The 25,134-nt window shown below is 42.0% G+C and overlaps 12 protein-coding genes across 12 annotated transcripts; 4 read left to right on the top strand and 8 right to left on the bottom strand. All coding sequences in view use genetic code 12, as the record gives it.

Moving 5' to 3' along the window:
• Window positions 1-105: 105 nt before the first annotated feature.
• On the bottom strand, window positions 106-3,318 carry SSN6 (transcription regulator; the record flags this gene model as incomplete). The annotated part of the gene is made up of 1 exon (XM_051750958.1): window positions 106-3,318. One exon carries the CDS (start codon window positions 3,316-3,318, stop codon window positions 106-108), a length of 3,213 nt encoding a protein of 1,070 aa, XP_051609778.1.
• A 1,922-nt stretch (window positions 3,319-5,240) lies between these two features.
• POS5 (NADH kinase) lies at window positions 5,241-6,536 on the bottom strand (the record flags this gene model as incomplete). Its single annotated transcript, XM_051750957.1, has 1 exon — window positions 5,241-6,536. One exon carries the CDS (start codon window positions 6,534-6,536, stop codon window positions 5,241-5,243), a length of 1,296 nt encoding a protein of 431 aa, XP_051609777.1.
• Window positions 6,537-6,996: 460 nt separating this feature from the next.
• On the bottom strand, window positions 6,997-8,559 carry RPD31 (histone deacetylase; the record flags this gene model as incomplete). Its single annotated transcript, XM_051750956.1, has 1 exon — window positions 6,997-8,559. The coding sequence occupies one exon, from the start codon at window positions 8,557-8,559 to the stop codon at window positions 6,997-6,999; it is 1,563 nt and encodes a 520-aa protein (XP_051609776.1).
• A 261-nt stretch (window positions 8,560-8,820) lies between these two features.
• Window positions 8,821-9,702, bottom strand: KGF57_001719 (palmitoyltransferase; the record flags this gene model as incomplete). Its single annotated transcript, XM_051750954.1, has 1 exon — window positions 8,821-9,702. The coding sequence occupies one exon, from the start codon at window positions 9,700-9,702 to the stop codon at window positions 8,821-8,823; it is 882 nt and encodes a 293-aa protein (XP_051609775.1).
• Window positions 9,703-10,322: 620 nt separating this feature from the next.
• FESUR1 (Fesur1p) lies at window positions 10,323-10,985 on the top strand (the record flags this gene model as incomplete). Its single annotated transcript, XM_051750953.1, has 1 exon — window positions 10,323-10,985. One exon carries the CDS (start codon window positions 10,323-10,325, stop codon window positions 10,983-10,985), a length of 663 nt encoding a protein of 220 aa, XP_051609774.1.
• A 529-nt stretch (window positions 10,986-11,514) lies between these two features.
• HHT1 (Hht1p) lies at window positions 11,515-11,925 on the top strand (the record flags this gene model as incomplete). Its single annotated transcript, XM_051750952.1, has 1 exon — window positions 11,515-11,925. One exon carries the CDS (start codon window positions 11,515-11,517, stop codon window positions 11,923-11,925), a length of 411 nt encoding a protein of 136 aa, XP_051609773.1.
• A 275-nt stretch (window positions 11,926-12,200) lies between these two features.
• On the bottom strand, window positions 12,201-14,480 carry KGF57_001716 (uncharacterized protein; the record flags this gene model as incomplete). Its single annotated transcript, XM_051750951.1, has 1 exon — window positions 12,201-14,480. One exon carries the CDS (start codon window positions 14,478-14,480, stop codon window positions 12,201-12,203), a length of 2,280 nt encoding a protein of 759 aa, XP_051609772.1.
• A 682-nt stretch (window positions 14,481-15,162) lies between these two features.
• Window positions 15,163-18,534, top strand: KGF57_001715 (uncharacterized protein; the record flags this gene model as incomplete). Its single annotated transcript, XM_051750950.1, has 1 exon — window positions 15,163-18,534. One exon carries the CDS (start codon window positions 15,163-15,165, stop codon window positions 18,532-18,534), a length of 3,372 nt encoding a protein of 1,123 aa, XP_051609771.1.
• Window positions 18,535-19,001: 467 nt separating this feature from the next.
• On the top strand, window positions 19,002-19,496 carry KGF57_001714 (cornichon family protein; the record flags this gene model as incomplete). Its single annotated transcript, XM_051750949.1, has 2 exons — window positions 19,002-19,018; window positions 19,100-19,496. 2 exons carry the CDS (start codon window positions 19,002-19,004, stop codon window positions 19,494-19,496), a joined length of 414 nt encoding a protein of 137 aa, XP_051609770.1.
• A 189-nt stretch (window positions 19,497-19,685) lies between these two features.
• Window positions 19,686-20,710, bottom strand: KGF57_001713 (uncharacterized protein; the record flags this gene model as incomplete). Its single annotated transcript, XM_051750948.1, has 2 exons — window positions 19,686-20,592; window positions 20,649-20,710. The coding sequence occupies 2 exons, from the start codon at window positions 20,708-20,710 to the stop codon at window positions 19,686-19,688; spliced, it is 969 nt and encodes a 322-aa protein (XP_051609769.1).
• Window positions 20,711-20,825: 115 nt separating this feature from the next.
• KGF57_001712 (uncharacterized protein) lies at window positions 20,826-23,546 on the bottom strand (the record flags this gene model as incomplete). Its single annotated transcript, XM_051750947.1, has 1 exon — window positions 20,826-23,546. The coding sequence occupies one exon, from the start codon at window positions 23,544-23,546 to the stop codon at window positions 20,826-20,828; it is 2,721 nt and encodes a 906-aa protein (XP_051609768.1).
• Window positions 23,547-24,483: 937 nt separating this feature from the next.
• Window positions 24,484-24,906, bottom strand: RPS12 (40S ribosomal protein eS12; the record flags this gene model as incomplete). The annotated part of the gene is made up of 1 exon (XM_051750946.1): window positions 24,484-24,906. One exon carries the CDS (start codon window positions 24,904-24,906, stop codon window positions 24,484-24,486), a length of 423 nt encoding a protein of 140 aa, XP_051609767.1.
• Between the last annotated feature and the right edge of the window lie 228 nt (window positions 24,907-25,134).

Genomic DNA, 25,134 nt, shown 5'->3' with positions numbered 1-25,134 from the left:
TAGGTAATGATACATATATCTTATATTGGTACAATTTGCAAAATGACTGTAGAAAAAGGTATACTAAACAAAATCAATCAACGCATGGTTGCGTTCAAAGGTCCTTTACTCATCGTCGTAATTCTCGTCTTCTTCAACTTGTCTCATTGGCGGCTCTGCATTTTCCTCCTGCTTTGCATCCTGTTTTGCATTGTCATCACCATCTTCAGGTTTGCTTTCTTCGACTTGCTCAGTATCCTTCTTTTCATGATTTGCCTTCGCATCGTCTTGATTGTCTTCCGATTTCTTGCGCTCTTCTTCATGCTTCTCTTCTCTTGCTGAAGTCTCACCAGCATGATGATGGTCCTGTACAACAGGTTCACCATCACCACCACGATCTTTCTTGTCTTTATTTCCTGCAGGAATTGCACCAGAGACAACATCATCTGGTTCATTGGAGTTGCTCTCATCTTCCTCCGCCTTTTTGCCAGTCACGTTACTTGAAAAACGGGGCACCGATTGAACTTCCGCGGGAGCTTCTGCTGGAACTGGTGGCACTTCAGCTGAAGATGGGGTTCCTGGGTTGGGTTGTTCAGCCGATGCTTTGGTAGCTTCAACACCGGAATTGGAGGAAATCTTCACTTCCTGTTGAATTGGTTTTGGTGGCTCCTCCTTTTCACTTTGAAGTTCATGTTCAGAAGTAGCGGCTGTCGCAATTGCATTCTTATCCTCCACATCCTTCTTTTTCAAAATCCTTTCTGAGTCTTCTTTATCATCCAAGTCACGCTTCCCATTATTTGGAAAAGTCTCATAACCATCTGAAGAAGGGCCAGCTAGTGGCAATTGCAGGTTCGAGGAAGGAGCAGAGGGTTGAGCCTGCTCTGCTTGTGGCTCTGACTTTGTCTCCGTCTGTTGTCCTTGCTGGGCAGACTCCTTTTCCTTTGCAGACTCCACATTTTCTAGCTTTGCAACAGCTGGTGCTGGTGCTGGTGCTGGTGCTGGTGCTGGTACAGTTGGCTCCTCAGGACGAGGGGTTGGAACTGGCGTCTCTTGCTGTACTTGTGTATTTCCAAAAGCTTCAGCTTTCACAGCTTGCGGAGGTTTATCATGTTCCAGTTGTTTATTCAACTCTTCGGCATTTCCTCCTTTCACTTCGGTACTTTTCGATTCCAATGTTGGCTTTGTATCAATGTTTGCAACACTTGATGGATTCGAATTATTCAACGCCGGCAAAGCTGGACTGGCCTGTGATGTGTCGGGATGATTCACTTGCATTGAAGGTTGAGGCTGGTGAGGGGGCTGTTGACTATACTGATTAGGAGCTTGTGATGCGGGTACTGGAATTTGTTGCTGAGGCTGGTGTACTTGTACTGGTTGCTGCAGTGGTTGGTTCGTGTTTGAGCTTTGGTATTGAGCAAGACCAGCTGCAATTCCTGGTTGAACTTGCTGGTACTGAGGCAACAGTTGTTGCTGTTGCTGCGGTGGTGGTGGTGGAGGCGCAGGCAACAGTGATCCTGGCTGAGTCGCTGCACTCAATTGGAGAGGACCTTGATTGTTTGCCAGAGCCGAAGCAAATTGCAGTTGCTGCTGCTGCTGCAGTTGCAGTTGCTGTTGTTGTTGTTGTTGTTGTGGTGGTGGTGGTGGCTGCTGTTGTTGTTGTTGCTGTTGCTGTGGTGGTAACTGTCCAAAAGGTTGTCCCGGCGTTTGACCAGCTTGCAATTGTTGGCCACCGGTTTGTTGCACGGGCAGCCCTTGTTGTCCTGGTTGCTGATTACTTTCCAAAACCATTCCTTGCGGTAATCTTGGTTGTTGAATAGATGGTGGTGGTTGAGGAGCATGAGTGTTTCCTTCTTGTTGATATTTGATCAATTGATCCAATCTTGCCTTTATATGAGGGTTTCCTGGATCCAATCTTTCTGCTTGCCTATAAGCGTCTAATGCATCGCTAATTTGGTTGTTGCAAGTTTCATACAAGGTTCCCAAATCGTACCAAACTTCGCTGATGTAGGGGTTTAATCTGATTGCTCTGGTATAAGCATCCAAAGCATCGCGGTATTGACTGATTTGGTAGTACAATACACCAATAGAGCACCAAAAAGTTGGGTTTCTAGAGTCACGATTAACAGCTTGTTGGAAAGCTTCATAAGCTGCGTTGAAATCTCCTCTAATCATGTGAACTCTTCCCAAGTAATACCAAGAGTGGGCATCAGTAGAATCAATCTCTAAAGATTGCGTCAAGTATTTTAATGCAATATTCAAATCTTGTTGGAATGGCTCGTGTCGAGCTGGATGGGAGCCATTAGATTGACCTGGGGTTGGTGGGTTCAGTTCAGCTTGAGAATAAAGGCATCCCAACTGTTGCAATACTTTTGCATGTTGAGGATTCACTTGTAGTACCTTTTCGTAAGCTTCCTTAGCTCCATTCCAGTCCTTTTGTTGTTCCAAAACCGATCCAATTTGGAACCAAACGTCAGGCTGAGTCAATGGTGGTGGAGGGTTATTCAAAATGTATTGGAAGCATTCCAATGCAGGTTGCAATTTGCCTTGGTGTTTATATATAATACCCAAACGGAAATAAATTTCGGTGGCTTTTTCGAAATTGGGATCCAATTCCAACACGCGAACAAATGCTTCTTCAGCGTATTCCAAAGAACCATATCGGTCATAAAGAATACCGATTCCATGCCACAATTTCGGTACATTGGGATTTTCCAAATAATACAATGCACGTTGATAAGCAGCATAGGCTCTTTGTAAATCGTCCAACATCAAGTAGCAATGTCCTAACAAACCCCAAGTTTCACCATTTTCTGGGTTGAAATTGAGTGCCTGTTCATACAACTCTGCAGCTTTGAAAAACACATCCTTTGAACGGTAAACATTGGCTAGTTTAGTTAAAATTTCAGGGTTATTTGGCGAATGTCTCAAAGCCGAGTCGTAAGCAGACATAGCACGGTCGAAATCTCCTAAACTTTCAGCTAAGGACCCAATTGCTAGCCAGGTGGAGGCCGTGCTGTCACTCAAAGCGTTTGCGACGGGGTTACCCTGAGCCTGTGCTTGTGCTTGTGCTTGTTGGGCCAGAGCTTGTGCTTGTGCTTGAGCTTGAGCTTGAGCTTGTGCCTGGGCTGCTGCAACGATCATTCCTGGCCCGGTAGCGTGAGAAGCTTGTTGCTGCTGCTGCTGTTGATATTGCTGCTGCTGTTGTTGTTGTTGTTGTTGTTGAGGTGTAGGTTGCGTTGGAAGCGGAGCACCTGGGTTTGGTGGATGAATACCCCCATTCAAAGTGGATGGTGGGGGCTGCTTGTTGCCAACAACAATTGAGTGGGCAGGATTGTACATGAGAAAAGGTACTTAACAAACAAGAAAAAAAAAGGAAAGGGTGTGAAATGGTGTTGCAGGTCTAAATCTTAGTCAAAGCAGTGTAGATGGTGGGTGCTGTGTGTGTGTGTGTATAACCTGCGATGCAGTTCTGAACTATATGTATATATGAACTGAAGTAGTAGTTTGTTTGCAAAGCTTAATATCCTCGAGGTGGGAGTGGGGGGGGGGCCAGTTTGGTTGTCAATTTTTCCTCTGTCTTTGGTTGTTGTTGATAATTTTTTTTTCTCTTTTTCTCTTTTTCTCTCTCTTTCTCTCTTTCTCTCTTTCTCTTGTGTGGGTTCTGTATGGGTCTTTCTCTGTTGCGTTCAGTTGTGTCTTGAGATTGTACACAAAGTCTTACGTGGAAAATTAACAAACAAACAACAAACAACAAACAACAACAATAACTACAACGAAGAAATAAAATAAATAAATAAATAAATATAAATAAATGAAAAAAAAAAAAAAAAAAATAAATATAAAATTTATTTTTGTGAAACTGCGGGAGGCAAAGTTAAAAAGTTGTCAAACAAAACAAAACACTCAAGTGTTGACTGTTATGAATGTAATCAATTAATTGAACTTAATGATGTGTCGCAACAAGAAAGTATCTCTGTGTTTGCACCTGTATGCGCCAGTTACTCAAGCTGCTATATCCTTTGGTGAGGTGCAGTAGACAACCACTTATACACGGGGGTGGAAAATTTTTGTTGATGAAAAGTTCCTTAACGTCATTCGCTTGTCGATTAAATTATTTTCGTGTTTTAGATTTTACGACATTGCAACATTCAATAATTCCCCCCCTCTAATTTCAAAATCGGGTGGGGTACACTTAGAGCTTGACCTCCGTTCTTACTATGACCCACCACTACTACTACTACTACTACTACTACTACTACTACTACTACACAAGCAATACTATAACTATTACTGAAACAGCACCACTGATTGCTCTAGTTTTTTATGTTTTTCTTATTTTGTCAACTCCGGGCACAGCTTGGTGGTAAAACTTACACACAATTAATCAGGCACAGCCTCTTACAAACCCTTCATCCTCAGACGGATTTAATCACTCTAAAGTAACAAGCCATGTCGACCAAACAGTGGCATAAGACTGCTTGCACCTGTAAGACCCCGAACAGATTCTCTTTATCTCAACCATAGTCGGAATCCGGGGATAAGTGGAAAAAAAAAGGGGGTGCAGAATTGTTGTGTTGTCACATGAACAGCACATAGGCATTTCTTACACCCGCATTTGAAAATTAATATTGTGAGTTTCTTTTTCTTATTTTTTGTTTTTTTGTTATGGAAGACTAAAATCTCTAAATTACGATCACTAGCTTGCACCCTAGACAAATTCAACCTGAGCATAACGGAGCACGGTGCTCATTTGGGGCAAATGCATACTTCACACTGGGTATACCATCATAACACCGTTGTTGTAGACTTGATTCAATATCAACAAACACTGTTCTTCATTCCCAACTGGTTTCAAAAATTTCTGCACCCCCTATTTGTTTTTGACCCGATTACACAAATAGACAATTTTTTTGTTTTTTTTCATTGCCTACTTTTTGGGGGTGTAAATATTTCAAGTTTTTACACACCCTGAGTTATTGTCCTGATTTTAGACCTTGAGAAACTTCGCTTCTTTATGTTTCCTTTCTTTTTTTTTTTTTTTTTTTTTTTTTTTTTTTTTTTTTCTTTTTTTTTTTTTTTTTTTTTTTTTTTTTTTTTTTTTTTTTTTTTTTTTTTTTTTGTCTTTTCTCTGACTCCGTATTTCTTATGCAATTGACTCCTTATTTTGACAACCGCTAACAAATGATTGTAAAATGAAAAACTGCAGTACTTACAGTATCCTCTTATATACATACACACAAAGTACGTGTCCCCCCCCCCCCTCACAAGTGCAGTTTCTTATTCTGCTGCCCTTTGAAGGAGCTATTGAAGCCCAACAAACTATTTAAATCTTTTGACCACTGGTTTTGGTTAGTAGCAACACACCAAATACCATTCTTATCATTATATTCGACACCATCACCACTGTACTCTCCTGCTTCAGCACTTCTCCCATTATTTCGCTTCTGCTTCTTGATCTTATCGTTTTCAACCACAACTGTTTCAGAGGTTATATGTAATTCATCTCCCGGATGCAAATCCTGTTGACTGATTCCATCCACTGTCAACTCTATAAATGAACTGCGATTGGTTTTGGATAATCGCACCATAATATCCGAACTGCATGGTAAGATCAATGGACGAAACGAAAGCGAGCGAGGACATATGGGTGTGAGCAATATACACGCCACAGCTGGGTGTGTTATTGATCCACCGGCAGATAACGAATATGCAGTTGACCCAGTTGGAGTAGAAAAGATTAATCCATCAGCATAGGTAGTTGTGAAGAATTCGTTATCAATATAAATATCTAATGATGTCAAATTGGGTGAGCTTCCGCGATGGATCGTGATGTCATTCATTGCATGAATCATTTCTTGCTTCTCCAGAATAGCTACCGGGTGGTCGCTGCTCTCCTCCATTTCAGTAACCAGCCTCTTCCTCTTGTTCCTGACGGTGGCAACTTCAACTTCCTCCTCTTTAGCCTCGTGACACACTTTTGTATCGGCATTTCTAACCACATGGCACTCCAACCGGTTCCTGTGCAATGCTTGTGCCCTATTCTCATAAACCAATGCAAAACACAGCATACAGTTTTTGAAATCAAATGGCAACAAAAACCCCAACGTCCCCATGGCAAACGACAAGACTGGTGGGACTTGGACATTGGAAAATAGCGAAACCCCTCGTAAAATAGTTCCATCACCACCAAGTGTAATCAACAAATCAGTCTTGCTTATGATTTCCTTTTTGGTACCTGTATAAACAACATGTTCCACTTTCGAGTCCAATTGCTTATCAACGCTAGAACCTTCACTCATCAACTCATCAGCAACGTTTTCATCAACAATCACATTGACACATGGGTACAGCACATGCAAATGATTTATCAACTCCACCATGGCGTCGCGCACACTAGGCTCCCATGGCTTCTTCACTAAAAACACATTTGAAAGCGGGCCCTCGCTCCATATTACATTGTATAAGCGATTATTTGCCGATTTGATATACTCTGGAAACCGGGCGGATGGTAAGTCACGACACGACTTCATTGTGAGTTTGGATTCACTGCCCCGCATAGTTGTCGCCAGTTGAGAGAGGAATCGCCGTTGGCGGTGGTGGTGGTGTAGTTGTAGTTGTTGTTGGAGGTGTAGTTGTTGTTGGAGGTGTAGTTGTTGTTGTAATTTCGGTCGGAGTAATTTGGACAACTTTGTTGCAATTGGTGGGCTGTTGCGTAGTTTATGTGGTGATAAACTTGGCAAGATAAAGTCGTGGATAATCATTCGATATTATAAATGGAGATACAACGGTTTCAAAGTAATGTGCAATCTTGTTGGATCTCACTATTTCAAAACAGGTGATATCACCGATGCAGTTGCCCTACAACACGCAATGAATATGTTCTTTATGCACCACATACAGTTCTGATTCTTTTTTTTTTTTTTATATTTTTTTATTTCTATACTTTTGTGGAGTGATCAAAATAAAACTAATGATACAATCTTTTTCATTTTCTCTTCCTTATTCTACAATATCTACTCATTCATTCTTTAACGCTGCTTCATTTATGGCCTCAATCTCCTTCAATTCCTCCTCTGTCAACATCGAAGCATCAGCAGTTTCATCTTTTGTCTTGTCGTCCTCAATGGTGTTGTTTTGCGTCTCGTCGCCATCAACTTCAGCATCCTTCATCTTTACATCTTCCTCCTCTTCGACAACAACGTCAGTCTTACTGCGGTCACCGTTACTTTCTTTATTCCCATTCTCTTCTATGTTTTGCTCTCCGGCATCTTTATCATCTTCATCATAAAATTCATTCTCTGGTTGTATTTGTGCATCTCGACTCATTTCTGATCCCCCTTTTGTATCAATTGCCTCAGGGCTGTCTTCTTCAACATCACCCAAATCTTCTGGATCATTGGGCACGTCATTCATCTGCACCGATGGCGCATGTTTAGTATTTTCTAAATTGGCTATTATACTAGTCATAATCTTGTCCAAGAACTCAGGCGAGTTTTGATTATACATGTTTGATGGACGTACTTCCAAGGAATAGTTTGGCGCGTAGTACTCGTAGTATTCATTGTACGGCAACTCTGCTGGCAATTTCACGTTGTTTAACAAGCCCGACTCATAAGCCCAGGTTCTAGCCACATTTCTCATTGTGTATCCACCACCACCCAACACCATCAATGGGATATTGAGCGATTTGACAAAATTAATGCAATTGGCGTGTCCCTGCATCGACAAGTTGAAACATCCCAACCTATCACCACTTAAAGAGTCACCCCCACATTGTAGCACAATGGCTGACGGTTGGTACCATTCGACAATCTTGGATATCACCGGCTCAAAAATCGACTTGTACGTAGCGTCGTCAATACCATCTCTCAAGGGAACATTCACACTGTGATACTTTCCCTTGCCAATTCCGATATCTCTCAATTCCCCAGTTCCGGGGAAAAACTCACCATATTTGTGGAACGAACATGTCATGACTCGATCAGTAGTGTAGAAAGCCTCTTCGACACCATCACCGTGATGCACATCAATATCAATGTACAATACTCTCGGATGGTATCTCAACAACTCGATTATACCCAACACAATATCATTCAAGTAACAGAACCCAGATGCTTCTGATTTCTTTGCATGATGCAAGCCACCTGCATAGTTAATGGCAATATCACATTTGCCTCGGTTCAACCGTGCTGCACCTTCCATTGACCCACCACCACTGATTCCACAATACTCAAACAATCCATCAAACACAGGACAATCGTCACCAACGTTAAACTTGACACTCTCTTTACTAAACATGTCTAAATTGTCCGGCGACACTCGACTAATGAAATCGATATACTCGTCAGTGTGAAACTGGCACATTTCTTGTTTTGTTGCTGGTTTGGCACGATAGATCTCCATCTTCTTGTAGAGTCCATAGTTCATTATAAGCGAGTGTGCCATTCTTATACGATGTGGCTTCATCGGATGTCCGGCACCATAAGCATAGTTTCCAATGTCTGCATCGTAGAAATAAGCTATTCTTTTCTTTTGGTTCGGGTCAACTTTGAGCTCGTCAAAGGGGAGCTGTGTGTACATGTCTGGCCAAGGGGTAGGGGAGGAGAGGGGAGTATATGGTGCTTGATTAGGAAAAGTTGTCTGCTGGTGAACCCTGCTTTTTTGTTTACTTCTCTAGCTCGCTGGGGGTTTTTTTTTTTTTTGTTTTTTTTTCCAAATTTTTCGTTCTTGTGGTACAGGGCGGCTATGGTGGGCCTGTGCTACCAAAAAAAAAAAAGAGAGAGAGAGAGAGAGAGAGAGAGAGAGAGAGACAGAGCCAAAGAGAATTATTCCTTTACCTATCTACACCTCTACGTAACTCTCTCTTTCTCTTCTCACTCTATCTTTGAAATTCAGCAACTGCTCATTCAACTGATTCTGCAATTCAGCATTGGTGCACCATTTCTTGTAAACTTCTTCATTGATCTTGAAGTTGATTCCATTCTTGAATCCTAAATTAGCAACTTTTTCAGTTACAGATATCGGTAGCAACCATGCCCCCCAACTCTCACCAAACACTTCTTTGAAATTCTGCTTCCGTCCAAGATCAAATATGTTGGTCAATTTTTTTTGCTTCCCATTGGCGTCAAACTCGTAGTTGTATCGATCGGCACCACGATAATTCCATCTTTGCTCTTGAAATTCAATCGTTGTTGTATTCTTGCTAATCATGTATAACGAGAAAAGTGCAAACAAGGTTAACGAAAAGCCAAAAGTCAACGACAACACACAAACAAGAATCAAGTTGATAGAAATGTACTCTTCTTGATACTTGTCCGTTGCAAAAATATCATACAAGATTTTAACCGACACACCAAACACAACCCAGCAATAAATAGCAGTATAGCACAAGAACTGTACAAAGAACTTGTAGTTGAAATACCCAATACATATCGAGAACCACGGACAATAATGATCCATTTTCAAAATGCATTTCCCCGATTTCGAACAATGATGAGTCCGATCCGGTTTCCAGCAACTGCATTTGCTGCAATATCGAAACCCCTGGTTCCCGCCAAGCTTCAAAGTATGCACAGTCATGAATTCAGGTGGCTCCTGATCGGGTCTTGGGCTCGATCTCGAGGCATTATCAAGGGGATTTTCAGAATAATTGTTGATTCTCAACTGCGGATAGTCCAATGGCGATCCGGGGCCGGTATGTATGGTTCTGAAATATGCAAACATGCAGAGAATAAATAGTAGTATGATGATGCTAGATTGTATGTAAAATGACGGTTGTGGTTCTGTGTATTTGGGAATTATAAGCAACATGACATATAATGACCATGTAATGGTTCCGGAAAAGAATACCTTGGGGAATAGGGAGGCAAGCATACAGCAGAATTGCTCGCAGGACATGAGAAGCGTATTTCGTTTGAGCATTCTCATCAGGGGACAATGAGGGGGGGTAGGAGCAGGTTGAAAGGGTTGGTGAATGTCTGAGTGTGTGGGTTGAATGTGGCTGAATCTGAGGGAGTGTGTGTGTGTGTGTGTCTCTCTCTCTTCGTCACAGATTACCCGCGTGTCGTAAAATACATTTTTCAGACATTTGTTCTTTCTCTGTCCAATCAACAAATTTTGAATTTTGCTTAACAAACAAACAAACAACCACAGGCAAAAGACATAAATTTTTTTTTCTTTTTCTTATTAAGCTCAGGAAACTTTCTTCCATCAACAGCACAACAGGTTACCAAGTACATAGATCATCGAGTGGACGTATCGGAAACTAAAACCATACTGCGATAAATTAATACAACGTTCTTGATTACATATTCTCATTGCATTACCATTCACAAACCGCTCCAATGTACTCGTCAAACAAAACAGCCATGCTCAGGCAATTAGGAGGCTCAATAAGGCCGATCAAAACAGTATCGCCATCCATAGCACAACTTCCATTCTATCAACACACATCTAAACGTAATGTCTCATCAAAAGAGTTGACACCAAAGCAACTACCAACCGACTTCCCGTTAATGTCAGAAAAGACAGCCTCAAGTCCAATAGATTATGCATTGACTTCATTAGATGCTATAGCAAACTGGGCCAGGAAGTCGTCATTTTGGCCAGTTACTTTCGGATTAGCATGTTGTGCAGTGGAGATGATGCATGTCTCGGCACCAAGATACGATCAAGATAGGTTGGGTATTATTTTCAGAGCCTCGCCACGTCAATCAGATATCATGATTGTTGCTGGAACGTTGACCAACAAGATGGCGCCAGCATTGAGACAGGTTTACGACCAGATGCCAGATCCAAAGTGGGTTATTTCTATGGGTTCATGTGCAAATGGTGGTGGATACTACCATTACTCGTATTCAGTTGTGAGAGGTTGTGATAGAGTCATTCCTGTTGATATATACGTACCTGGATGTCCACCAACTGCAGAGGCCTTGATGTATGGTGTTTTCCAATTGCAAAAGAAGATGATGAAGACTAGAATCACAAGATTGTGGTACAGAAGCTGAGCAGGAGAGAAGAGGGGAAGAAGAAAAACAAGACTGTATTAGTATATAGATAATACGACGTTATTCAAAATTGAAAGATGCGTTTAGGTGGATTAGAGGTGTATTGTAGTTGGATGCTGGTGAATGGATGACCAATCTGTCAATGTGTCGCAATTGTTTCTGTTACGACACTGAGGAAAAAAAACTGACACAGCTTGCCCCTGATAAGGCAATATAACACCCGCATTGTAACGCAAGTAGCTTTGTTTTTTTTTTTTATTGAACTGGTTGTGTTTTAACAGCAACAGAAAAAAAAAAAATTAGTGTCGTTAGAAGGAGAGTCCAAAGAGAGAGAGAAAGAGATGGAAGTAAAGTGTGTAGAGTAGTGTAATTTGGTAATCTCTCACATTTGTAGTAAATAGAAACCAATTCCCACTTCTTACTTTCTACTTTGCCAAACACTTTTTTTATCTTTTTTTTTTGCCCCCTTTTTGCCCATTACTTTTCTTCTTTTGGAACACAACAGATAAACTCCATTTTATACAAGAAGATGGCCAGAACTAAACAAACAGCAAGGAAGTCTACTGGTGGTAAGGCCCCAAGAAAGCAATTAGCTTCTAAAGCAGCAAGAAAATCGGCACCAGTTTCGGGTGGTGTTAAGAAACCACACAGATATAAGCCAGGTACCGTTGCTTTGAGAGAAATTAGGAGATTCCAAAAATCCACTGAATTGTTGATTAGAAAGTTGCCTTTCCAAAGATTGGTTAGAGAAATTGCTCAAGATTTCAAGACTGACTTGAGATTCCAATCCTCTGCTATTGGTGCTTTGCAAGAAGCTGTTGAAGCTTACTTGGTTGGTTTGTTTGAAGACACTAACTTGTGTGCCATCCACGCCAAGAGAGTCACCATCCAAAAGAAGGATATCCAGTTGGCTAGAAGATTGAGAGGTGAAAGAACTTAGTTGTGTTGCAGCCGACTTTCTCCTCCTTCTTTCATGTTTTAGCCCCTTTCTTTTTTTATTTTTTTTTTTGTTATTCACTTCTTTTTATTGGTTGGTGTGATTTATGTTAATTTTTATATTGTTTTATTTTTTTGTATAGGTAAATTTGATTTCGTTTTTACTTTAGAAAGGAGATGTAGTTGAAGGTTAGAGGAAAGTTGGTGGTCACCACAGGTGCATTCTTTTAACCCAGTATATCCAATTTTTTACAACTCTATTTACACCCACCCAGTGAACTAGGAGCGCGAGTCATTGAAACCTTTAGACCCACTTTCATTACCCAAATCCATCTTTTTCATCGAGTCTATCAAATTCTCTTCATCTTTCTGTCCAAGTTGAAAAGATTTATCAGTTGCTTGACCACGCCGACTACCAGCATCGATGTCTTTGTTGTTGCCTTCTTTCACAGGTGTACTCGTATATGATGGCTCACTTTCACCTGTCCCTACACCTGCTCGGGTGCTTGATGTGTCTATAGACTCACCTTCTTCAGATGACTGCGGCGGGGCATGATTGTCATATTGTTGATACTGATGCGGAGGGAAACCCATAGATTGAACCGCTGATGCTCCTACTCCTACTCCTACTCCCGCTCCTGCCACTCCCGCTTGTGGTGGTGGGGGTATACTTATTTGAGGGCCACCAGGACCAAGGATATGTGGCGGAACTTGGTGAGGGTGTTGTTGTGACATAACTGAAGGATGAGGAGGTGGTGGAGGTGGAGGTGGAGGGGGGAACCCGCCTGCAGTAGCTGCTGCCGCTGCTGCAATGGCAGAAGCTGGGTCCATGCCCATAGACAATGCCGCTGCTACTTGCATTTGGGCAGCTTGTGCCACTTGCTGTTGTTGTCTTTGATACTTTTTATTATTCATTGATACTCTTCCCCAACTCAACCTCACTCTGTTGCCGCCTATTATGAATCCTTGCATTGCGGCAATTGTCCTCTCTGCCTCCTCTCTAGTTGAGTATTTGACAAATCCACAGTTTTTGCCCGGTGGAATCTTGATTTGTTGAATGACCCCAAACGGTTTAAACAATGTAAATAGGGTTGCCTCAGTAACCTCTGAAGATAATCCCCCAACAAATACAGTTGTGTTGTTTGGATCAGAATATTGAGGCAGTTGCAACTGCGGAGGCATCTGAGCTTGCTGTGGTGGAACTTGAAATGATTGGGACATATATGGCTGCCCTTCATGTTGCAGATCACGTAACAAGAAGCTGCCATCGAGTTCTTGTGGTAACTGGAAAGCACCGCCTGCTCTATCATTCCCCATTGGGTTATAGTATCCAAACAAGGGGCTCCCACCTAATTGGGTTTGGGGCGCGGGCGCTCCCGGAGGAATAAACATCATCTCGGGTGGTATATGTGCTGTTGATGCTGCTGCTGCTGCTGCTGCTGCTGCCGCAGTGGCTGGATCGGGACTATAATATGCGTTACCCACAAACGGATCATTGTTATCATAACTGCTACTGCTGTGGTTGTAATGGTTGCCGTTGTTGTTATTTCTGTTGCTGCTGTTGTTGCCTGCTCTATTATTGAACTTGCGATAATTGCCACTTCTAGGCGTAGCAAGTGCAACCCGTAATGGTCTTCCAGCAAACCAAACTCCATTCATTTCACTCAAAGCTCTTTGTCTCTCCAGCTCCTCAGTAAACCTAACAAACCCAAAACATCTTGATTTTCCCGATACCGGATCGGTCATAACTCTAACGGTTTTTATTGAATTTGGAAACTTTTTTTGGAAAAATGCCAACAAGTGGGCTTCGGTTGTAGATGCTGATAAATCACCAACAAATAAGGAATATTCCGGCATTTGAACAATGGGAGCACTTAAGGTTGCCCCACTAGCCCAATTCAACCGGAAGTATTTCTTTTGATTATCAGGGTTGTTGGGATATAGTTGTTGCGAAGGCATTGCCACGTCCGGTAACAATTGTCCATTCAACCCCAAAGCTTCCTGTGCGTCTTCAAAACTTTCAAACTCAACAAAACAGTAACCGGAGTTGGTCAACCCTTGCAATTGCGGATCAAGTTTCAATGTCTTTGGCTTGATAATCTTTACAACAACTTTCTTCTTCAACAAGTTCCACCAGAGATCGGTTATTTGCTGTTCGTCTAACCAGGAGTCCAAGTCACCCATCCATAATGTCCTAGGTTTGTCTGAGTTGGCGTCCTCATCTATCAGGTCTTGATGTTCGGTTGCTACCGCATTTGATTGTTGGGTGGATACAGGTGGGTTTGGCACAGTGTACTCAGAGAGTAGTTCTTGTTCTTGTTGGTGTTGGTGGCTGGCCGTGCTTGATACAGTATGCGGGTCCATTGTAGTTTTGGTTGTGCCGGCACTGCTGTTATTGCTGTTGCTGCTGCTGTTGCTGTTGCTGTTGCTGATGTGGTTGAATGATTCATCTTGTGTCATGGGAGGCGCGGTCGTGTAATTTATCGATTGCGGATCACCGCCAGTATTTGCATCAGCTGCAGCCTGATAACCATCTTGTGTTGGGGAAGTAGGCGCCATGGCGGGTATGCATATATTTCTGAGTCCCTTACTTCTTAACTGTTTCTGTTACAAATAAGATTATCTGGGGAGGAGAATTGTGTGGTGAGTTAAGGTTTTAAAAGTTTCACACGGGAAAGGGGAGTCTGTGTCTGTGTGTATGTGTGTCTGTACCTTAGTAAATTGCATTTGAACACCAATGCACGACAAAACTGTGTGTCTTCCGGTCTTTACCTTCTTTACTAACCGATACGCCCATACACATATACATTTGTACAGCCACCACTTTCAAAGGTCTCAAGATCAATGCCAGCACAGTGGGACAAGTGAATCCCCAGCAAAAGCCAAGCCCTACGTCCTTTCGTAGTGACGTATCTTTGATTCTGCTAATAACTTAGAAAAATCTCGCAATCTCAGCCTCCTCTCGCCTAAACGATGCACTGCTAGGGTAATCTCGACGCCAATCAGCACTTAAATAGTAAATCATTTGAGTTTATCCTTTACAAGTCACATCCGCATGGTGTACACTAACTCCAAAGTGGACGTCTTTTTTTCCTCTTTCCAAATACTTCACATCATTTACACAAAACGGAGAAACAAAAACTAGAAAATGTAAACAAAACAACATCCACAGAAAGATCAAGACTTTTTTTTTTTTTTTTACAACCACAAGATCACATTTTATTACTGATCCAACACAGTGATGAGAGGTAGCCAAATTATGGCTAGAAAGGGATCTGACATGAGTGGTCAGGTAGCGGAACTACAGGATAGCCGCCAACAAAGAGATACAACTCAGGATGTGAGGGACGACAATTCACCCCCAAACAAGTCGAATTTCGATGCAATTCATTCGACACAGAAGACGGGCAATATAAAACAACTGCAACTGCAACTGCAACTGCAACCACAACAATCCTTTCTCAATCCTCGACAACCATCAGTCTACCAAAAACGCGTTAGCTACATCCCAAATACAAACTTTTCAGGAAACAAAAGCTCACTCTTGATACAGGATAATGACGACTCCCCTCAACCTTCTGTTCCAAACACATTCCATTACAAGTCCCACCCTAACGCAAAGTCAAAAGAGCTAGGCGGCAGCATGCTTGCAGATGACGACCATCAAAACTCTGTGCATCACAATTCGCAAGCTTCTGGAGCTACGCCTCAATGGATGCCAGAAGTATTGGGGGACAAGTGGATTCAGTCTCTGGCCATTAACGAGCCCACCACCAATACTGGGCCCAGCACTTTGAACCGCAATATCAAGTCTATGGAGTTTCAACCTAGTAGTACAGTGATTCACAACTCCGACTTACAAATGAATGAAAATTTACCATGGAAACCAACAGCCGAAAGTCCCGCTGAGAAGAACTTGCGAGGTATATTCCAAAACTCAAAAGAGTTATCCACGAAAGAGGAATCGACGTCATCTGTAACATCTACTCCAATAGTAGGTACAACTGGACGACGGGCCTCACGTCTCCCAGTCGCATTCAGTTTAAACGAGTTAAAACCTCAGTCTCCATTGAAGTTGTACAATGATAATTACAACACATTCACAAGGAATAAGCTAGAGGGTGTGTTACAAAACATTGCGTCAAATAAAAACACTCCAGCTCAGGCAAATGACAGGCCTAGCAGGCCTAGCGCAAAAGGCAGTGTCTGGCAAAATCCCCCGTTGATTGAAAACGCACAAACGACCAATATACCTCCCAAATTGAGCATCAAAGACTTTACCAAATCAAGGGAATACACCTCCAGTGCATACAAGGCGAACGCAGACGATGTATTTTCCCGACTTATGAAGAAGGGCCCCAAAGGACACATTGAGCAATTGAGGAATGTATCGAAAGAGACTGCAACATCGACGCCCAAAAAGGTTAGTCCTGAATTTGCAGAGGAGAACCAGGAAACGCAATACTCGTCATTTAGTACTGGATATAACTCAGATGATAATAGTGCGCCTGTAGATGCTAATGCTCGGTCCCATCAAGTATCAGACGAGTTCACTTCTATTACGAATAATTCGGAAACCAAAAGCAAAAGTAAAGTAGAAATGAATGGGGGTGGCTCCGACATAACTTATGATTCACCCTCGGAGTTAGCAGAGGAGGTTGCAAACGTGCAAGGGCCCTTGTATACCCAAGATTTGACAAATTCACACACCTCGGAATGTACCCAGTCAAAGTCGTCACAAAATAGAGACACTAATCGTCTGGACCTGTTGGGAACACTGAGCATACACAGCGAAGAGAATGACTCTGTTGGCACGATTCAATTGAAATCGAGTTCCAAACTACGAGGCAAGTTCATCACCCCCCTCGTAAATGGCAAGGTAGAACCTGATATTAGTTTGTCTCAAGAGTATCCGGGAATGGTTTATGATCCTGTAAACCTCAAATGGATAAGCACCGGGCAACAGAATGTTACCTTGGATGATATAGCTGATTTAACAGATGATGAAGCTGAATTAACTGGAATTTTGAAAAAGAAAACCAACAAGGCAAGAAAGGGTAAGTTTGAAGTGTCATTTCAAGACCCAGATTCCTTTCACAGAGATGAGGGGCATCGTGATAGTGCTTTCGTTGCTGGCGATGTCACAAAGCTATCTCAGCTATTGGATACTTCGTTTTCTGAATCTAGAAGGAGGCTCGTCTCCACATTGACCGATGTATTGGAATCGGAATTGGAAGTGCTGTCATGGGAAGAGGTTGAGTGCATTGACTTGTCTCAACGCAAGTTGAGTTCCTTGGTCGACTTGTTTCAATTTTTACCAAAGTTGAGGAAATTGAATGCAGCAAGTAATGACATAAAATACTTAGCCGGTCTTCCAAGCAGTATCGTTGACCTTGATCTATCACACAATAAAGTTGAAGATAGGAGTTCATTCTCTGAATTGAGAGATTTACATCATCTCGTGCTCGAGCATAACCTATTGACAGAAACATTGAATCTTTGCAGAAACATCAATTTGACAGTGTTGGGGTTGTCGCATAATAATATTGATGACATCAGTGGTTTAAAAAGCTTATCCAACTTGTTTTACTTAGACTTGTCTTTCAACAAATTGCAGGTTTTGAATATGCATGATTTTGAGTTGCCGCATCTCCAGGAGTTGAATGTATCAAACAACTCAATCAGCGAAATAGATGGTATCGAGCACCTAATCTCATTGAGGATTTTAAATTGCAACAAAAACCAAATTGCAAAGGTAAACTTTACAAACACTAGCATGAGGAAGTTGTTGCTTAACCAAAATAAGTTGAGCTGTTTAGACCTCAGGGGTCTCAGGCAATTGTATTGTGTGAGATTTGACGGAAATTCGGTATCAAAGGTACATTTTCCTGCTGGTAACCATATTGAGCTGATATCGATGAAGTCACAGCCACATATGAGTCAGATTTGGGACAGCACTGCCCCGCAATGTGACCAATTGAGGCGTTTGGACCTATCGGGAAATCGGTTAATTCCAAGCACTGTTTTCCCATTTATCAGCGATTTAAACCTCTCAGCCGTGAACATGAGGCAATTGCCTCCTGATTTTGCACAGTTATTCCCAAATGTGCAATACTTGAACCTAAGTTTCAACAAATTGGAATCTATTGAACCATTGTCAGACTTGCAAAGGTTGAAGAAGTTGTGGCTTGTAAGTAACAGACTAACCAATGTTCGTCTCACAATGAAGCACCTCCAAAATTGCAAGCACGAGTTGGTGTTGCTTGACCAGCGGTTGAACTCTTTCACCAAGGTATTTTATGATTATGTTTTTACACCGAATGAAGCTGATTTTGAGATTGAATTAGCTACAGTTGACGATATAGAAGGTTTCACCGAGAGATTGGACGAATTGGATCGCACTCGTGAATGGGAGGATCGGGACGTGCTATTTCAAAGTGAATTGGGAAGAAGGGGGAATTTGAGTACAATCAATGAGAGAAACGTTTATCAAAGCTCAGTGGTATTGTTTTTCAAACACTTGAAAAGCCTTGATGGGATAACAATCTCCAATGCGTTTCGAGAAGCTGCCTATCAGTTGCGCAAGAAGATTCGTTCTAGAAAGAGTATATAGATAACTACACATAAACAAAAGGCGTTGGGTGATGGAAGATCAATTCGTCGTAGTCACAAGGATATAATCAAACAAGTGTATAACTGTGGCTGTGATAATACTTGCCACCATAGCTAATGACTTCTGTACCGTAATGGAGACTGCCTTTTTTAATTAAGCTACACAAATTGAACGCCAGTAATGACTCAACTGTAGAATCCCCCATTCTCATCACTGCTTATCAAATTGCGCTTGAGCCTCATTATCTGTGTACAACAATAAAAGAACAAATGGTTTTAAAAAAAAAAAAAAAAAAAGATTAAAAAAATTAAAGAAAATAAAGAAATAAAAAAAATTGAAAAGAGAAATTAAGGAGGAAAACAGAAAAAAAATACAAAATACAAAAGTTTCATCAATTGACAAGAAATTCTTTGCTATCAGAAAAAATAAAAAAAAATTGGAATCCATCTTAACAACATATTGCAAAGATGAATGGTGAGGGATGGTATGTGATTTAATCAAGGAGAGACACAGGTTTGTTGTTTCTGTCCTGTTGAGCACTGGACTAACAATTCCCGAAATACAGGTTATTTATACTTGCGGTTGTCGTGAATGCCGTCAATTTGTTCTCGCAGGTCTTTTTCACAATCATGTACTCCGATTTAGAGTGTGATTATATCAACCCTATTGAGTTATGTAACAAGTTGAACCCTTGGTTTATTCCCGAGGCTGGTTTGCATGCATTCATTGCGTTGTTGTTTTTAGTCAATGGGTACTGGTTCTGCTTCTTGCTCAACTTGCCATTGTTGGCCTATAATGTCAACAAGTTTTACACCAAGAACCATTTGTTGGATGCAACCGAGATATTCAGAACGTTGTCAAAGCATAAAAAGGAGAGTTTCCTTAAATTGGGGTTCCATTTGGTGATGTTTTTCTTTTACTTGTATAGAATGATTATGGCATTGGTCAAGGATGACAATTAATCCAGCGGAGGCAAAAGGAGAGGAAGTGCTGTTCCAGCTTATTGGAAGTTTGGAGAGAGAGAGAGAGGGAAGGGGGGGGAGAAGAGTGGAGTGTCCACTTTACTAAGTGGAGCATGTTTTACAAATTTGTACTAATACATCACACGTTTATTGTACCAGACATAACATAGTGTTTCTATCTAACTGTAGCTAAACAGTTGGCAATTTGGCCTCTTTCTGTTTCAACTTTCCATTTATCTGTCTCAATTTCGCAACGACCCCTATTTTGGGGCTGAGTACACCCTTCAATGTAGACAACAGACGCACCACAGTCTCCAGAGTGCTTGTTTTAGAAGGAGCGTCACCTTTCATCTCGCGTTTCAAAGTTTCTATCCGCTCATAAATCGATTTCGTCCACTCGTATTCCTGCCTTGTCCTATTTTTGGTCTCCACAAACTCTTGCATTTGCATTGCTACGTTCTTACTTTGGTCCTTCACCGCCAATATCCTCTGTCTAAGTTGGTCCTTTTCTTTTTGGATCTTTGAAATCGATTCCGAAGTTTTTTTGAGTTGCGCTGTCCTGTCTCGTAGCTCTTCAATCGCATTCAAAACGTGGAGCTTGAATTCATCGGAATAAGGAGTGGCGACTTCAAAATTCTCAATTAAGCTTTGCAAAACCTTGAAAAAGTCCATTTCCTGTTTGCCGCGGAGTTGCACAGCTCCCTTTTCCCTTGCGGAGGTCGTCCCAACTTTCGAAATGATATCGTCTGGTCCAAGTACAAGAGGAACTGCAGGCTTGATACGCGATTGTGAGTCCTCATGACTCAAATCAGGTATTTCTTTTAACACTGTAGTTACTTCATTCGAGGTGTCGCTTTCAGGTGACAATTTCTTCTCTGGCTCTTCCAATGTACGTCGCTTCCTGCCGCCTGCCCTTTTCTTTTTGGGACGTCCTCTTTTTCGTTTCTGTGGAGTTGCTTGAGCCAGAACATCAACATGTACGCTCAGCTCTTTTTGAGGGAGCTCTATCTCAGGTGGATTATCTGCAATATCACTCAGCGAATTTGGCGGTTGCTCTTCCACGATTTCCAATTTTTGAGCCTGTATCACTCGCTTGCTTTGAAGTTTGTTAGTACACAATCATGAAAAAATGTAAAAACCACTAAAGCATACCCTGACCCTCTAATCCTTGCTTGTCGCTGAATCTGTCTCTCTTGGGTGTCAAATTTGTTCATACTGGGGAGAACAGCTGAAGCGAAACCGCGCTTTGCACTACAAAGTTGGAAATTATTACTTCCAAAACATCTAATTTTATTATTTTTTTATTAAACAGGGTATAACTAAAACAAACTATAAAAATGCCACAAGGTAACTCATGCACATGTGCATTGCAACGATAAAGAATGATAAAGATGACGCAGCTTTAATACCGTGTCCGGTATAAGGAGTCGTTGATCCTGTAGTTGTAGGTCCAGCAAATGTAGTAGTTGAAGATGACGTTGGTGCAGCGGATGTGATCAAAGGCGCTGAGGTGGGCGCACTGCTTGTTTCCGTTTCTGTTGGATAGCTGTAAGCATTGTTGTTGCTGTTGCTGTAAGCGCTGCTGCTGTTGCCACCACTGTTGGCAGGACTACCCCAACCGATTATGTTAATACCACCACCTCTGGTGGATGTGGTCACAGTTGACGGTGTTGTAGTTGCCTGTGTGCTTCCTGTTCTGGATTCACCAGCAATACTGGAATTGTTGCGCTGGGTACTCGAGGAGATGGCAGAGCTTGTGGAGTTGTGCGCGCTGGTCGAGCTGGTCGAGCTATGTGCCCCGGTCGAATTGGATGAGTTTGTGGAGTTGGATGAGCCGTTCAGGCCGGTGAATGCTGAAACTTGAGGCGCGTCCTCAGCAGTACCTGTCCAGCAGTATTCCTGGAAACACTTGGCGCACTCTTCGCTTGGTTGTTCACCCAATCTCTCTTGTTGTCTTCTGATTATAGCACAGCCCACACAAGTGGCCCAATTGGAGTCCTCGGTCAAGTTTCCTCTTGATACGACCTCATAACCGTTTCTGATGGTTCCTGTTTTCTCTGCATTGTCGTAGGCCAATTTGAAAGTGGAAAAGTTTGACAAGTACGATTCATGATGGTTGGAAATGTACACAACCAATGGAACATCAGTTTCATTCAAATCCTTTTTATCGTGAAATTTAACAATATCCGACAAGTCTGATGCATTACATCCAAAAAACAATGGTTTCTCTTTTAAATCATCTTTCAAGTATGTGTCAACTGTTGGCACATAAGGGAATGGTGTTCCCTTACCTTGATCGCTGAATTGCCATTTATAAGTATCCACAAACGAAGTTCCGTTGGGCCAATTCTCCTTGGTGTCAGCACTATTGTCAAAAGCAAAGATAACGTCAACATTCCTGTCGGGCTGAATCAATGGATAAAATGGGACGTTTTGACCATTGTCACCACCATCAACCAATGACAATGTATTATTGTTGACAGCTTTATCTATTTGGGCATCTGACCACTCGTAGAATGGATTAGGATCGTAGATTGCCACATCGTCCTTCGAGTCGCTCACTTCGTTCATCAACTGGTCAAAGATTGGCCTAAGAATGGTACTCACATCGTAATTATTCAATTGCGAAAATACTGAATTGAACACTGAGGAGGAGGTGCCCATGACGAAACCTGCATTATCATAATTTCTAACACATTGGTGTGCATCTCCATCTTGAATGCTCGATCCCAAATACTCAGTATTGACAAATCCGTTCAAAGCATCAAAATTTCCTAACTCAAATGGTGAGATTTCAACAACAAATGTAGTGTTTGGATTGATCACCTCTGCTTGGATGGTTTTACCATCTGCAACCAATATTGGAAACGGCATTGAATAATCTTCGAAGCTGGTCAAGTTACGTACACTCGACCAAGTAAGATTGGCTCCACCACTAGAGTCGTCCAAGAGTTGGTGACTCAAAGCTCTACCCCAAATATCTGTAACGGATGTGTTGAAACCAGCTCTGTTCTTACTCACAATAGAAGTTCCAACACCAGTGTAAAACTTTGCAATCGACACCAAGTCGCCAGCATTTGGATCCAAGATGGAAGTTTCGAGATCCCATATTTGCGAAGACCCATTCAAAATGTTTTCAACTGAAATCCAATTGTTCAAAACTAATGTACCAACCAACCAAGATCCACCCGAAAGTCCCACCAAGTATGTCGATGATTGAAGAAGACCTCCCAACGCATTGGTATTTGAATCTTCAAACCTGTCATCAAGAGCCAAGACTGAGCCAGCACCCGCCAACATTGCCCTGTATCCACCACCCGAGAAAGCCAAGCCAATGGTTATGTTATGTTCATCTGAATTCTCATTGATAAAAGACTCCGCATCGAAATCACTCAAGTTGGCCCTATTGTTCAAAAAACTAATCAAAAACTTGTTTGTTTGTTCCTGTTTTGCCTCGACATAATTCTTTTCATTGTCGGACAATCCGTCAGCCTTACGCACGAGAGCAGTTTCCGGACACGTAATGTTCACTGGTGAATAGGGATTTGCAACACCATCGCCGTCGGAGTTTGTTTGGGTTTCATCAGTAGACTGAGCTTGAGATGATGAGCCTCTGCTAGATGACGATCCGTACAAACCACCTAACCAACCTTCTATTCCCCCTTGAGAGCTTGTAGATGATCTTGACGAAGTGACAGACGCGGATTGTGAAGCGCCTCGTCCTGTTTGGGAAGTGGCTGAAGGTGCTGAGGTGCTGCTAGCTTGAGAAGAGCTTGTCAAAGCGCCAAAGATACCTGCATACCAAGGTTGACTTGAGGACGAAGATGAGGATGAGCTAGTGGTGACAGCTTGTGCTGCTGAGCTCGTTGGTGAAGTTTGTTGCAGTTCTGTTGATGAGGACTGAGCTGAAGTACTAGTGGCTGCTCCAAAGATTCCCTCCCACCATGGTGTTGAAGGTGTTGCGCCCAATGTGTTTTCCTCTTGTTCAAATGGCCACACCGCTAATGCAGTAGCGAGTAAGTAGAAGTATAGTAGAAAGAATCGTTGCATATTTGGCTTTTGCTGGCAGTACAGCTTGAAACGTAAATGCCAGTCAGACTTGCATTACTATATATACATTTGGTACCTTAGCCCACTCCATTGGAATTCTCTAAGTACGGTTACCTTCTTTCTAAACTTTTCATTACCCCATTTAGGGAATTAATCGATGATTGCTCTTTGTTGAAGTGTACACAAACTGCATGTGTTCTTAAATTTTTTGGTGCGGAGTTTGTACTTTGGAGTAGGTTCCTTCTCTGCATTTACGTCTGACACCGATTACGATAATAATTGCTATGAAACAGTCAAGTGCAAGTTGGTCTTGCGGAGCTGCTCTAACGATATAGCATTTACACGCTTATGCAGGTCTACAGTGTGGGGTGGGGTGCTGGTGCTGGTGGGTGCGGATGGTGCAAACTGCTGCAGCCTCGACACTTGTCCTGCAATCAAGTGAGGGTACGATTGCTCCTAAAGCCCAACTTTACACTCAAAGTAATGTGCCACAAGTTGATGGTTAGACTAAATCTTCTAAAGCCTTTTCATGACAAGAGGCTGAATTTTAAAAGAGAGCCGTTACAAAAGGTTGCAACAGTGAAATTTTCCTAGTTAGGAAAGAAAAAATATAAATTTGCACATTTGTGCTACATTTCAAATCAGACACATTTAAGGTCTAGAACAAGTCAGGGAATAGCTTGTATAAGTGCAGGGGCTACTCTATCGACTTCGACTAGATGAACATGGAGGCATGTGAAGATTTGATTTGAAACGACCCGGATTACTGGGCATGGAACACGGTCATGATGAGTCGCAGTAACAATGTGTTCCAACGCTGCCTTTCAAGGTTCAACCACCAAACTCTCTTACTCACTGCTATCTCAATCGATAGAACCACTCTACAACACATGCAGTTTGAAATCAATAAATTTACAATTTATAAGCTACTATAAATCTATTGAGAGAAACTTTCCAACAAAATGTTTCTTTCGTCAGAGTCTTGTCCCCAGTTCTTGATGACAACACATGAAGCGCCGACAACCTTTCTGGCGTTTCCATCTTGGTCCAATTTGCACAAACCAGCCCATTCACCGAGAAGCTTGGCGTCAGAAACCTTGATAAGTGGAATCTTCTCTTCTGGTTCGTTACAGAGAGCTTCGATCAACTTAATGATAGCTTCCTCGGTAACTGAATCACAAAGGACACAGAGTTGAGCTTCACGCTTGGACAAAGCTCTTGAAGCTTCACGCAAACCTCTAGCAAGACCATCGTGGACCAAGGAGTTTCTCAAAACAACCTTCAAAGCATCTTCAATTGAAACTGATGATTCAGCAACAACTTGTTGTTCGGTTTCAACTTCAACTTCGATATCAGACATTGTTAATTTCTTTTGATAGTTTTATGTGATAAATACTGCTCTGAACCTTTTCCGTAACGGTGGGTCTTCGTCGTCAAGTTTTATCTTAATCGAACAAGAGAAGGGCAAAAACATGTAAGAAGTTGGAAGCCCTTCTCTGCAGTAATTTTTCAAAGTAATGCGCGCGGGAGAGACAACGAAAAAGAAAAAAAAAAAAAAAAAAAAAAAGAAAAAAAAAGGTAGCGGAGG

Source organism: Candida theae, assembly GCF_024610275.1.
Source record: "Candida theae strain CBS 12239 chromosome Unknown scaffold37, whole genome shotgun sequence".
Taxonomy (NCBI): Eukaryota; Fungi; Ascomycota; class Pichiomycetes; order Serinales; family Debaryomycetaceae; genus Lodderomyces; species Lodderomyces theae.
Note: the sequence above shows the minus strand (reverse complement) of the source record. Positions and strands in the feature narration are given on the sequence as shown.